The sequence below is a fragment of the Triturus cristatus genome, chromosome 2_1 (assembly GCF_964204655.1).
Source record: "Triturus cristatus chromosome 2_1, aTriCri1.1, whole genome shotgun sequence".
NCBI classification, from domain to species: Eukaryota; Metazoa; Chordata; class Amphibia; order Caudata; family Salamandridae; genus Triturus; species Triturus cristatus.
In genome coordinates this window covers 602,360,252-602,372,758 of record NC_140581.1, presented here as the reverse complement: position 1 = coordinate 602,372,758, position 12,507 = coordinate 602,360,252, and the positions used below count along the sequence as shown (strand labels likewise).

The following is a 12,507-nucleotide window of genomic DNA, read 5'->3' as shown; positions in this document are numbered from 1 at the left end:
AATGTTTTAAACGTCCGCTGAATCGCTGAGCAGAGCGAGAAGGAAAGGATGTAGCATCGCTACATTTGGAAAATCTCCGCTCAGAAAAATCACAAAAATAAAAAGACGGAAGAAGAGGACTCAAATTTGCAAATGTTTCTTTTTGAAATGTACTTCCTTAGCATCATCACGAAGCCACCGCTATAATCACAAAGTTCATTGTGGCTCCTTTGTCCTCCAAGGTTACTTGGATGTTCGCCCAGAGCTGCTGTCCTCACGGAAAATTTCTAAACCAGGCGAAGATTGTGGTCAGATGACTCTCGACCATGTTCAGCAAGGCCTTCTCATCACAAATCGACTACTTGAATTCAGGCTTTAAACGGCAGCCATCTTTCAACTAGGCCAAAACGTACCATCTTAATTAAAAGAGACAAAAACAACGTTACTACAGCATAGTGATTAAACAGTGTTAACCCCACTAATACCCTTATGTGTATGTAATTATCTAGCCTTTGCAACACAGAAAAGCATTAATACACGACAATTCAAAAGCGTTCTGTGCTTAAAATAAACAGCACACAGCAACATTTATTTAATAAAACATGCACATTATTTAGTAAGCAACACAAACGCATTCTCACGTGTAGTTTTCTCTTGTTAATTTGTGTTGGTTAGTCAGAACATTTACACAAAACAAATAATTAATAATTATGAATTAATATTTTATTTTTGACAAATAGACAAACTAGAGCTTAAAAACCCAATAGATTTTCAACAGAAAACTCTGCTCCAGCAGGAACCCTTATGGAAGCTGGGGTGGTATGCTGGACAATATAATCTGACACACAGCTAGGGATCTGAGAGTTCAAAATTATATCCACAACTAAATACTTGGTGGTAGGCCCGTAGAGGTGCCGTGATTGATCCGCTATATATTTTGTATGATTTAGGCTGTTCTGAGTGTTTGGATTGGGCCAATGTGTTGGTTATGGGTTAGTCTCCCCAAAGCACTAATGCATGTGCTTCTTACATTAATTTACTTGACCCACAGACCTATCGTCTGCATTTATGGGAAGTGAGACACAGTTTTTACATTACGTACAGCAGGTGGAAGCACTATAACGATTAGGAGCACAATAAACTCTGTACATATGACATATGGCAAACCTTCATCCAACATTCATGCACAGTTAGACAAAATCAACTACCTGTGGTCCAATTTTGGAGATGGGAATCTACATCTTACTTAGTCGTCCCATGTTACAGAGTATACATGCTAATAATTTTTATAGTGGCATTCATAACTCTGTGGACCTTGCCCGAGTGCTTGAACAATCATAGTTGAAAGTACATTGTTGCTGTAAATAATTGGTGAGGGACTTGTCTTCTCATTGTTCCTGGGGTGTGAGCAGAAAGCTTACAGAAAGAAGTGCAATTTAAATGTCTTGCCTGTCCTATTTAAGGGGCACTGGCCTATTGACAGGCCATTCTCTACATGTGTTAGTTGTGGGTTGAGCATAATTATGTCTGGTGCCGATGTGTTTTTTTTAAATCTCCATTCACAAACTATGAACTTGGATTGAGTACAATGGTGTAGGACAGTTTCAACTGTTTTTCATCTTTTTTAACTTTCCATTATCATGTTGTTTAAGTTTGTGTTGTTGAAGTATTTATAGATCCCATAGTTATTACCAGTGTTGCATATGAATTCCAAGGAATATAACGGGCGCAACAGAACTGAGGGACCAATTTCAAACAAGCAGATGAAAATGTTCTCTGAACCTTCTGGCATCTGAGAATTGCAGAGACCACGTCCTGGCTTACATGACTACCTCTTTCACAGGTTGTTATGTAAGTGTAGCTTACCTGTTATCCATTTGGTTCCTCTGTGAATAATTGACGTGGCATGACATGACTACGGAGAAAAGCCTTGTGGTAACACTTTCTTGGTCATAGTGAGCTCCAAGAGGGAATGCTACTAGCATTATTGGGGTCCTATAACCTTATCACCGTAGGACTAAAAGACCATTCCCTACATTGACAACTTCCCAATGTGCCCTGTCCGACACTGTACCCATGTCTTGACCTATTATTATGACACAAATCTCTCGAAGAGGCCATTTCTGGGAACCATGCACTTTTAATAGTTGTTCAAGGATAGAAGTTGGAAGCAGGGAGTGAGAATGAGACAGGCCAGCACATACTTATTAAGTGTAGAAAACATCTTGTTAATAAATTGACTCCAGATAAAGTGTTGGTAGCAATTTCAGTGAGTGTCTCTGAAACACAACTCGGACCCCGATTGGTGAGTTGAGGTGCACCACGATGTACAGTGGACTTCATGTTTGTAAGCCTATGCTGTATACTTGATGATGTCCCTGTGCATCTAGCGCATAGCTTATCAAACAAGGTGAATAAAAAGGTTACATGTCGATGAAAAGCTTTATGACAGGGATTGTGATCTTTTACAACATTAACAGCAGAGCAAAGGTAGTCACTGAGCAGGAACAGGGAGAAGCCTTTATGGGACACTTGAAGCAGAGCTGAACTCTGAACTCTCATTAACTTATGTGTGTACTATAAAACAATTGTAGCATTAACTTTTACTTGGGGGTTGAGGCGGAGCTGTAAGGAGTATCACTTCTCCACCTTTAAACAATCTTCATAAACCCTCCAAAGAGGAATATACCCTCAGTACGAGTGGCCAACACCTTGCAGTATTTGCAGGCCTGCAATTCTTCACCTGTTGGTATCAAAAATATTCGATTATAGTATTGATGGTGAATTATAAATGAATCCTTTATAGTACTCCATGGAATAGAGCATAACTTGTGAACCTGTAATTTTTAACCTTGTGTTCTGCAGAAGAACTCTTAAAGATTGACCTGGTGGACTTGTCCCCAGAAACGTTTCAATTGTTTAACAGTCATGTAAGCAGCAGCTGCACTTCCTCAGGTTGAATGCTAGCTTCCCGTGAGGCATGGTAAGAACCATGATATTTGTGTAAGAAGATTTTTGCAATGGCTGAGCAAGTACTTTACTGCTAAAACGTCATGACCTGTTTGAACAGCATACCATAATGCTTTGGAGAGACGTGTGCAACATGTCCAAGGCGAGCAGTGCCACTCTGAAAACAAATAGGCAGTCACCTGAAATTAGACAGAGAACAACCATGTCCCGAAGTATTGGGATTCTAAAAGAACTCTCTATTCCCTCTGTGAGATATAAATGTTTCAGTGCTTGGTCCCTGTTACTGAACTCTGTCCTACTGCCCCTCTTGTCTGAAGCACTCTTTGGGCCTGATTATAACAGGCAAGTAAAATTGTAGTCCCTGCACAAACACCTGTTTGCACAGGGCTAGCAGTTATACGTGGTGCTGTGTTTATCACATATGGTAATTACTAGGGGTGATACAATTTGAACCCCCTGCTAGAATTTAACTGAGGAAAAATGCACGGAATTTATCGGGACATGCAGATTTGGGTGTGGTAAGCAGCAGAACCCATGTTACTCCCAAAAACTCAGAAAAGGTGCAATTCATTGCACCTGTTAAATTCTGAACCCTGGGCTGTTGAAATCAGTTGCTATAAATTTCAGCAATGCCTCAGGGGCATTCTTAATCTGTCCCTCAGTCAGTTACCAACGAAGAGTTTAATACCTATTTCAGGGAGCATATGGTCTGTAAAACGGTGGAAAGTCTTATTCCTCCAACCTCTGATTCTACTTTGCACCTTCAGTTCTGTCCTCACGAGAAGCGGCCCGAAATGGCCACATGGTAATGAAAAAACAACAAGGTGATGGATGAAATGCTGGAATCAATCTCTATTACTGGGAATTGGTGAGGAGTGGTACTGCAGTTTTATACAATATGCAGATGTTTCTAGGTGAGGCCTGCCCTTTTGTATGTCTCTGATTGCTGCTTCCGGAGGCTGATAACCAGGGGCAGAACCACAAACATCGTTGTGCCCATGTTGTGGGTGCTTTGGTTTGGAGACAATCTCAGTGCTACCTGTATTGAGCAGCACCACTTTACACAAAGGCTGTGTCAGGACAGCAGCTTGAGAAGGGCGCTTGAAAGAGACTAAACCAAAAATGTTCTGAAGTTTGAGACTGTAGATCCACATCCTTTGTCTACAAAATGTGAATTAAAGTGGAATCCAAATCTCCCCAATTTGTTCCAGCTCCAAGTTCTTCATAGCCTAGCAATGGACTGCTCTGCATTGTACATGGAAGACTGCTGTGTGATCAATACAGGTGTCTGACTGAAAGTCAGTCTCCCAGAGGTTAGAGGACATCACCTGAAGTCTGCACTTTCTGCTGAACAGCTGAGGGCCTGCCTAGAGGTCTGCCTGCTAGCTAAGAGAGGGGAGGTGTCTGCCCGGCCCTGTACGAGATACTGTCCACGAGGAGAAGCCAAGCCTACTCCTATCCAGAGAAGCACCCTGTGAAGGCAGACTGCCTGAGAGAACAAAGCCATGAGCGACCAGTTTTGCAGTGGATCTCACAGTTTCACTCCCTGATTCCCATCAAGAACAGCACCGGCTCAAGTTGGGCTGAATCTGCTTTGCAGCATTATCCGTGCATTGGCCCATGTTATTCTATAACTGCCTTGCTGTGTGATCTGTAGGCCAGCCCCAGTGGGACTGCAAGTGCCTTACTGCATGATACACACACCATCCCATTTTGGAGGGAAATTCCTTTGTTGTAAGCCATGCACAGGCCCAAGTGGGCTGCAACTGCTTTGCTGCACAATCCTTGCATTGGGCCAATGTGGGCTGTAACTGAAATACCATCTGCTCCATCGTCGCCAGAAGCTACTGCGACTGCTGAGAACCCTAGCTCACCAAGCGGCATCAGACTATTTACTGGAGAGGCCACACATGGCGAAGACATGTGCAGTGACCAGCCTCCCCTGCAACAACAACAGGAACAGCACGCAATTCGGGACCAAGCTGCCGCAGCACACTAAAATGAGTGAAAGGACTTGAGAATGATTCCTACCGACTTCCACACTGGGGATACGAATAGAAGGGAACAGATTATGTATTTGAATTTACAGGGAATGAAATCTGCACCTGTGCCTAATTCATGATCCTATTAATATTTATTAGGGTACTATGTATGGTCCTACTAATATTTATCAGGGTACTATAAGAACCAGGGATGCCCAGGAGAGAGTGACCTCAGGGGAATCATGATCAGTGACATTAACCTGCATTTTTAGATTGGATTGTGTAGCATTTAATGTTGCTCTTTGATTAAAAGTGTATTCTTTTCAAAAAGACAAGTACTGTGCTGGACATTGAGGTATTGTGACTTTTGGCTGGACTGTTCCCATGACGAACAGGGTCAAGACTGATTTGCATATGACTGGGTCCAAACTGAGGTGTCACGGTGGGCGAAAAATGATTTATTGGGATGTGGCCCAAACTATTGCCCCTCACTCCACCATCAACCAAATGGCAGTGCTCAGGAAGAACTAACCAGCAGCCTCAGCTAACAATTTATTCATGGATTTTCTAAAATTAGCCCCAACTCCATCCTCCTCGCTTTATTGTATGGATCTCCCCTCTCCAGCCACAGAAAAGCGGATCACATACTTCAACTGTCAGGGGAATCTGTCCTTATGCTCCATCTTGAACCATGCCGAACCTGGAGCATCCAAAATAGATTCTGGTGGCCTCAGTTCATGCGACTTGTACACACACTGAGTACTACTACCACACATACTACACGCATAATATAAATGCACTCAACATACCCACACAATATTGGTGCAGGGTCCTTGGTTTCATATAGCAGTGAAACTTTACACAAGAAGTGACAGGAGGTCATTTTCTCATTGACACAGATAAATGGGTATTGTCAACTATAAGATCACAAAACATGGTATAATGTGTTATGTGCTAATACCATGACACAGACAGTAGTGTTCAGTACACCATGAAGGCATTTTTGTTTCCCCTTGCGGGTCACAGGGCAGGTCCCGTACCTTGCATTGTCAGGGACAGACTTGGGCCTCTGTGCAAATGCTAGATTAGAGTGATGCCAGAGCCAAAATAAAAATCGGCATACCAGATTCTCTAGAAGTTAGGCACTTAGGGAAGGGCACATGCTGCACCACCATGCGGAGGATGTCGTTTCCTAACAGGGCCTGAAATTTACATCTATTTTGGGCATGGCTCTTTTCTTTAAGGGAGACTCTACTGGTTCACTTAACAGATTGGGAGGAATTACCACTTTTTTAAAGGAGCTGTAGATCCGTGTTGTTGAATGTGGAGTAAAGCTGAAGGGATGTTCCTCAAAGGCCCTCATCATGCTTATGATCGATCCGCCTACTGACCCTTTTGATGCTTAACATCAATGATAAAATACTGAGCAAATTCCTAGTGACTCGGCTTCTACATTTAATTCCCAAACTGATCCATTCAGACTAGGCAGGGTCAATCCCAAACCGTAATACGGCGGGTAACATCCAATGCTTACTGGCCGTCTTGGAGGCTGAGAAACCTGACTGAGAAAGGGCCACAGTTTTTGCTGTTAACATCGAGAAAGCATTTGATAGCCTTGAATGGTGTTAACTATATGAAGTACTGACCTGAAAGAGGATAGGCGAAGGCTTTCCAGTGTGGACTAGTGGTCCTATAGCTAGAGTATGCCCGGGGAGGGCCATCTCTGTGAGCTGCTCAGTGGGACGAGGAACACAACTGGGTTGCCCCTTGTCCCCCCTTGGCGGCCTCTGCTGAATCTGGACGATACTACAGAGGTTTGAGTATTGGTGTGCATCACCATCATGTAGCGCTCTATGCAGATGACTTACTCATCTTCCTGCGCAATACGGTAGAAGACCTGTGCGGGCCCGATCCATGATGGAGGAGTTTGGGTTGTTATCTGGCTTGAAAGTCAACTGGCAGAAGTTCAGGCTCTTTCCTGGGGTGCAGGGCAATGATCCCCCAAAGGGACTAGCCCAGCTACAGAGTGAACCTCGTTGTTTACCTTGCCTTGGGGTTAGGATATATCATGATCAAGCTGACCAAGTAAATGGGACTGTAGGACGAGCTATTCGAGCACTGAGCACTTCTGTTGATTTCTGGAAGACTCTGCCACGTTCAGTGGCAGGCCGGATAGTGCTCCTGAACATGGGTATTCTCTGTCACTCCACTCTACCTCTATGGATCCTGAGGGCGCTCTTTAGAAAACTGGACTCATTACGTATTGGGTTCCTCTGGGGACAGGGGCAACAACGTGGTCCGGGACTTTGAGGCATTTTATATTGCGGACCAACTGCAATGGTGTATTCAGAGACTAGCGCAACATTAGAATCCTGACTGGACCCCGGCTCCCTTTGTACTGCCCCTTGTTGATCTACTTAGGGTGTTCCTTAGAGTGAAGAGATCACCTATGAATGACTCACAAGAACTTAGAGTAATGGCGAAATGTTGGGGTAGAGGCCTTCAGAAGATATGCACTAAAATATGTTATTCCCCTGCTCAACCCCTAGAATTCCTAAGGGCATTACCGCATGGCAGCAGCTGGAGAGATATTGACATGTGGCTAGAGGTGGGAGTGACGAAGGTAGGAGACCTCTTTCGAGATACAGAACTGCTCCCATTTGAGGAGTTCCGCTCAGAATTCGATTTGCTGCAAGGGCATTTATTTTTGCACAGAGCACTAAGCTTAATAATTTGCACACATTGGAAAACGGGGACTACCGAACCTCCCACATCACAAAGTTGACAATATATAGCCCTCTCATCGGACACTATTAAGACGGTGTCCTGTCTATATTGAGTGACACGGACAGACGTACAGCAACCGTTAGAAAGATTGCCCTCGAGATGGGAGGATGACTTGAATGTTCCTATCCCCACCAAAGACTGGAACTCAATCATTGATAGAATACCCAAGGTTTCTCGCAATTCATGTTTTAAACTCATCAATTAATATGTTCTGCACAGCTCATATCTAACCTCGGAGCGAGTGAGCAGATACTTTCACGTAACAGATGCAGCATGCCCTAGATGCGGGTAGGGAGGGGCTCACATCCTACACATGTTTTGGACATGTCCCATACTGGATACATATTGGGATGGGGTCCTTCATACACTGGGGGGTATAGAATGAGAGATTCCTCGCACCCCTGGGCATTGCCTACTGGGATTGTTTCCCCATACACCTAAAACAAAAGTCCCCAGTAGATTTCAAGACCTAGCACTTATCCTTGCCAAATGGAAGATAGCGAGAAGTTGGAAGTCCCGGTAGGGAGGGGAAAGCTTGGGGGGGGGGAGTGCACTGATCAAATGGGTGGGCTGCGAGGGGTGGAGAGTCCTACGAGACGCCCAAAGAAGCACAGGAAACATTGAAGTGGCCAGAGCTTGGGGAGCATTGGTGGATAGCATATCCAACCCGGAGCGTGCTATGCCCTGCCCGAAGGGTCACCTCCTAGATCGTTGTGATTAATTTTACTTAGTGGCATACTGTCCTTCTTACTGCACACTGTGCTCTTCTCACTAGCTCTTCATATCTTGTGTTTAGTTATATATATTTTTCATATTTCATCAGATGCGTTGGAACCTCTGTAGCACATGTCAGGTACCTTCATTCCCAAAATGCTTTATTGACCCGGGGGAGGGGAGGAGGACGGGGGAGGGAGTTGCGTGCTGTATTGACGAATGATGACTGAACTGACCATGATATGCGATGTATGAAACATAATAAAATCTGTTTACAAAAAAAATAATCACAAGTGGCCTTGTATCAGATGCAATAATCATCTTACCCAACAGAATCTGACACTGAAGTATTTGGAATTTATCAGGTGCGGTAATTATGTGCAACAGTATTCAACAATTCCAAAATGTGCATGCAAAATGAAACACAATATGAAGATTTTGGTGCTTGCTGTACCCAAATCTGATGGGCTGGTAATCACTGGGCAGTTTCTCCCGCCTACTAAATTTTGACAATTTTGACCTGCTGAAATTTACCTGTGGAAAATTGCAGGGAAGCAGTGTTTTCCACAAAACTTTGAATTCTGGTGTGTAGTGTAACAAAAGTTTCTGTACATGTTTTGGAGTGTAAAGCGCTACTCATAATGAGGGTCACATAGTCAAGCGTGACAAGAAACCACTGATGGTAGTCAAGTTGCCTTGGAGTGAATATTGGTGTTTTTTGCTGGATGACACTGGAGAAATTGTGGGTTTGATGGAAATGTTGTGTGTCATAATGAATTTACAAACATATTGGCATAATCAAGATTTCTACAGAATTAACGAATATTTTGCTTTTCTATTGCTGTCACCCAGAAAGATCAACAATATGTCATTAAGATCAACCTCCACAATATCCGTCATTCCCCATTTTCTTAATGCCCTTGCTTCAATCGCAGACCTGCATCCTGGAGAGGGCATGTGATGAGTGGTATATTTGTTTTCTTTGTTTATTTTGCTGTAGTGCAAACAAGGCCCCAGGCATATCGGAGTGCTTTACGGATGCCTATATTTTAAATACATTTAAATACAGTTTGAAAGGGGCGTCGGTAGTTGAAATAGTACAAATATTTATAGCGCTCAGATAAAAGGGTATGCCCTACATTAATTTAGAAACCCATATCGATTAAAAAAAAAAACATAGTTTATATTGAAACAGTAGCAATAGAATATTTGCAAGGGGAGCCTATCAAAAGAATGAGGGTAAGGATTTGGGAGGAACAGAAGGGAAAAAGGCTCTCAAACGCGTGCCATTTCATGTCTTTTTTCAACACAGCATTGGAAGTAGTTACCAGCTTCTCACTGGGAGGGAGTTTGACGTTCTCAGAAACCAACTGTAGGAACACTGTGCCAGAGTGAAACTAAAAACTCACAATAGGGTACATGCAGCGGCGGTGGTCGATTACAGGATAAAAATAGCAGTCGATGATTGAAGATGATTACTGGAATTGAATATATAGTGCTGTGATATCTGATCATGTCTTGGTGGCTTGCCTGTATGTCTATGTATATATGCATGAAAGCCCTGATACAGCATCTGATAAATCCCTCCTTCCCTCAATTCATACCCCTGTATAATCCTGTATTAGATATTGAAGCATCATTTGGTTTGTTTGTACACTCACAAAAATGAATATACCATCAGAAATGTGTATTTACAGAAAAATGTATGCATGTATATAGTATGTATGTATATGGTATTTCTATAGCGCAAACCTAACCAAAATGGAGTGCTGTAGATGGTCAAAGACAAACATAAAGTCGACAATGATCAGAGAGATAGAAGGGTTGTGGATTGTTAATCTATTGTGATGTAGTGGTTTTTTTTTAAAGTGAGCCTTCTAATGTTTCTTAAATTGGAGCAGTATTCGGCGATCCTGATAGATGCAGGGATATTGGTCCAGATAATAGGTGCACAGATGGAAAGACCTGCTGCCATTCTTTTCTTTTGTCACTTGTCCTGTCTGCAGGTGTGCCGAAAACCACCAGAGCTCGTGAGCTTGTCGGCTAGATAAATGGTGTTACTGTTTGATGCCTTTGGAAATGAGGCATCTGCTTTTTATGGTGGTGCGGGCCAGCAAGATGAGCCAAAGAAGTTCCATCAGGATCGTGGGGGGGGGGGGGATCCTATTTATTTAGACCCTGGATGAGATATGCTGCATTGCTGTAGGACGCCCAGGAAGGGAGCTACTTTGGTGTTTGAAGTTCATTGGTGCTATTCAGGTGCATGAGCATGAGAGCTTGAACAGCATTTCTGAGGTCGCTTTCTAGAAGAAACTGTTTCACTTTCTTTACAAGAGAGAGCTGGAACCAAGCCGTCTTTGTTTTTTGGCAATGCTTTCCTTGATGGTGGTGTCCATGGTGAATCCAATGGACTTGGCATTTGGTGGAAGTTGGGGTTCCAATCCGTTTGAGCCAAGTTTGTATTGTATCTTGTTTGTTCTTGGCAAATAACAAGAAGTCTGTTTTTGTTGGATTGAGCACCTGTTGAACATCCTTTTCTGGATAATGTGGAAGCAGTGTTTGAGGAACTGGATGTCTGAAGCAGAGGAGACTTTCAAGTAGAGTTGTGGAACATTGGCATATTTCTGAATCTTAATGCTGTTATCTGTGAGTGAAGTAGCAAGCGGCTCCCTGTAAAGGTTGAATATAAAAAGGGACAGTATGGAACTCTGGGGAACTCCACCGGTGATAAGGACCCGTGAAGGACATTGCCGATGAATCTCTTTCGAGACTCTAGGGGGTGTATTAGGGTTGGATGTTCGACTGTCAAAGGCAGCTGAGAGGTCGAGCAGCATCAGGAGGCAGGAGTCATATTCATCTGTGGTCAGGAGGACACCATGTGTAATGTAACGATCTCTGTGCTGCAGGATGATCTGTAGACATACTGGTGGTAATGCAGGAGGTAGTTAGCATTCATGTGATTTTGGAGTTGAACACAGACTGCTTTTTTCAAAGATTTTGCCGCTGAATGGTAGGTGAATGATAGGCTGGTGGTAGGCGAGCTCAGCAGGGTCTTGTGTAGGTTTCTTTAGGAGTGGGCAAATCTGTCAAGTCTTGAGAGCTTCTGGGAAGATGGCTTGATTGAGGGAGGCTTTAACAGTTGTATGTAGGAGCAAGAGAGCATAAGCTTGTCCACGGAGAAGTCATTGAAGGATCTGAAGGTTTGATCTTCTGTCTTGTGTTGACCTACCTGATAAAATAACTGCATTAGAAAGAGTACAGGCTGCATCAGGTTAGGACATATAGGTCATAATTTCAAGGTCAGGTTAGGCCATATAGGTCATAATTTCAAGTCAATATGTTATTACTGCAGGGCTAACAGTTCAAATGACATGGTCATCCTTGTGACAGTTATCTAATTATCCACAGAATGCAAATTAGAGGCAACTATTCTTAACAACTCTATTGTGTGAAGGATGCCTTCCTCTGATGAGTTATCTTTATAATAAAACAACCTTTGGATATATATAAAAGTTGTTAAATCTATTGGAAACTAAAATATGGCAAATGTCACCACCTTTGGTTTTCATAAAGTCAACTCTATGCCTCTGTTTACAGTTAAAACATGCTCTTTTTTGTAGGTGAAGTCTGTATCTATAACTGATTCACTCATTGAAGAGCATTTCGAAGTTAGTGTGAAAATGAGCACTTATCTTGTGGCCTTTATTGTTTCGGATTTTAAATCAGTCAGCAAGATGACAAGACGTGGAGTTAAGGTAAGTCTGATTGTATCTTTTTTTATATAGTAATTGGCTTTAAATTGTGGCTGGCTAGAGAAGAACTGTCATCAATTTATATGGTATTGTTATGTAATGATGACCATAGCAAGACTAATAATCAGATTCATATACTTTAGGGGATCACAGATTGAATGGCTAATTTAATTTCACTTTTAACCCAAATAATTGAAATGATTCATTTGATGATATCCTGATTTACATCTTAGACAAACAACAACTATACCTGTCGAGAATTATTGAATGCAACAAGGTGCTTGGAGCTTACCATTTATTGGATTCATTGTCACTCTAAATTG

At 42.7% G+C, this 12,507-nt stretch overlaps 1 protein-coding gene across 3 annotated transcripts in view; it reads left to right on the top strand.

Moving 5' to 3' along the window:
• Nucleotides 1–12,507, top strand: part of LOC146865673 (endoplasmic reticulum aminopeptidase 1-like) — a 529,832-nt gene that overhangs the window by 78,166 nt on the left and 439,159 nt on the right. For all 3 annotated transcript variants that reach the window (XM_085632533.1, XM_085632531.1, XM_085632532.1), the window contains exon 4: nucleotides 12,053–12,187. In XM_085632533.1, coding sequence (XP_085488659.1) covers nucleotides 12,053–12,187 — 135 coding nt within the window. The remainder of the gene's footprint in view (nucleotides 1–12,052; nucleotides 12,188–12,507) is intronic.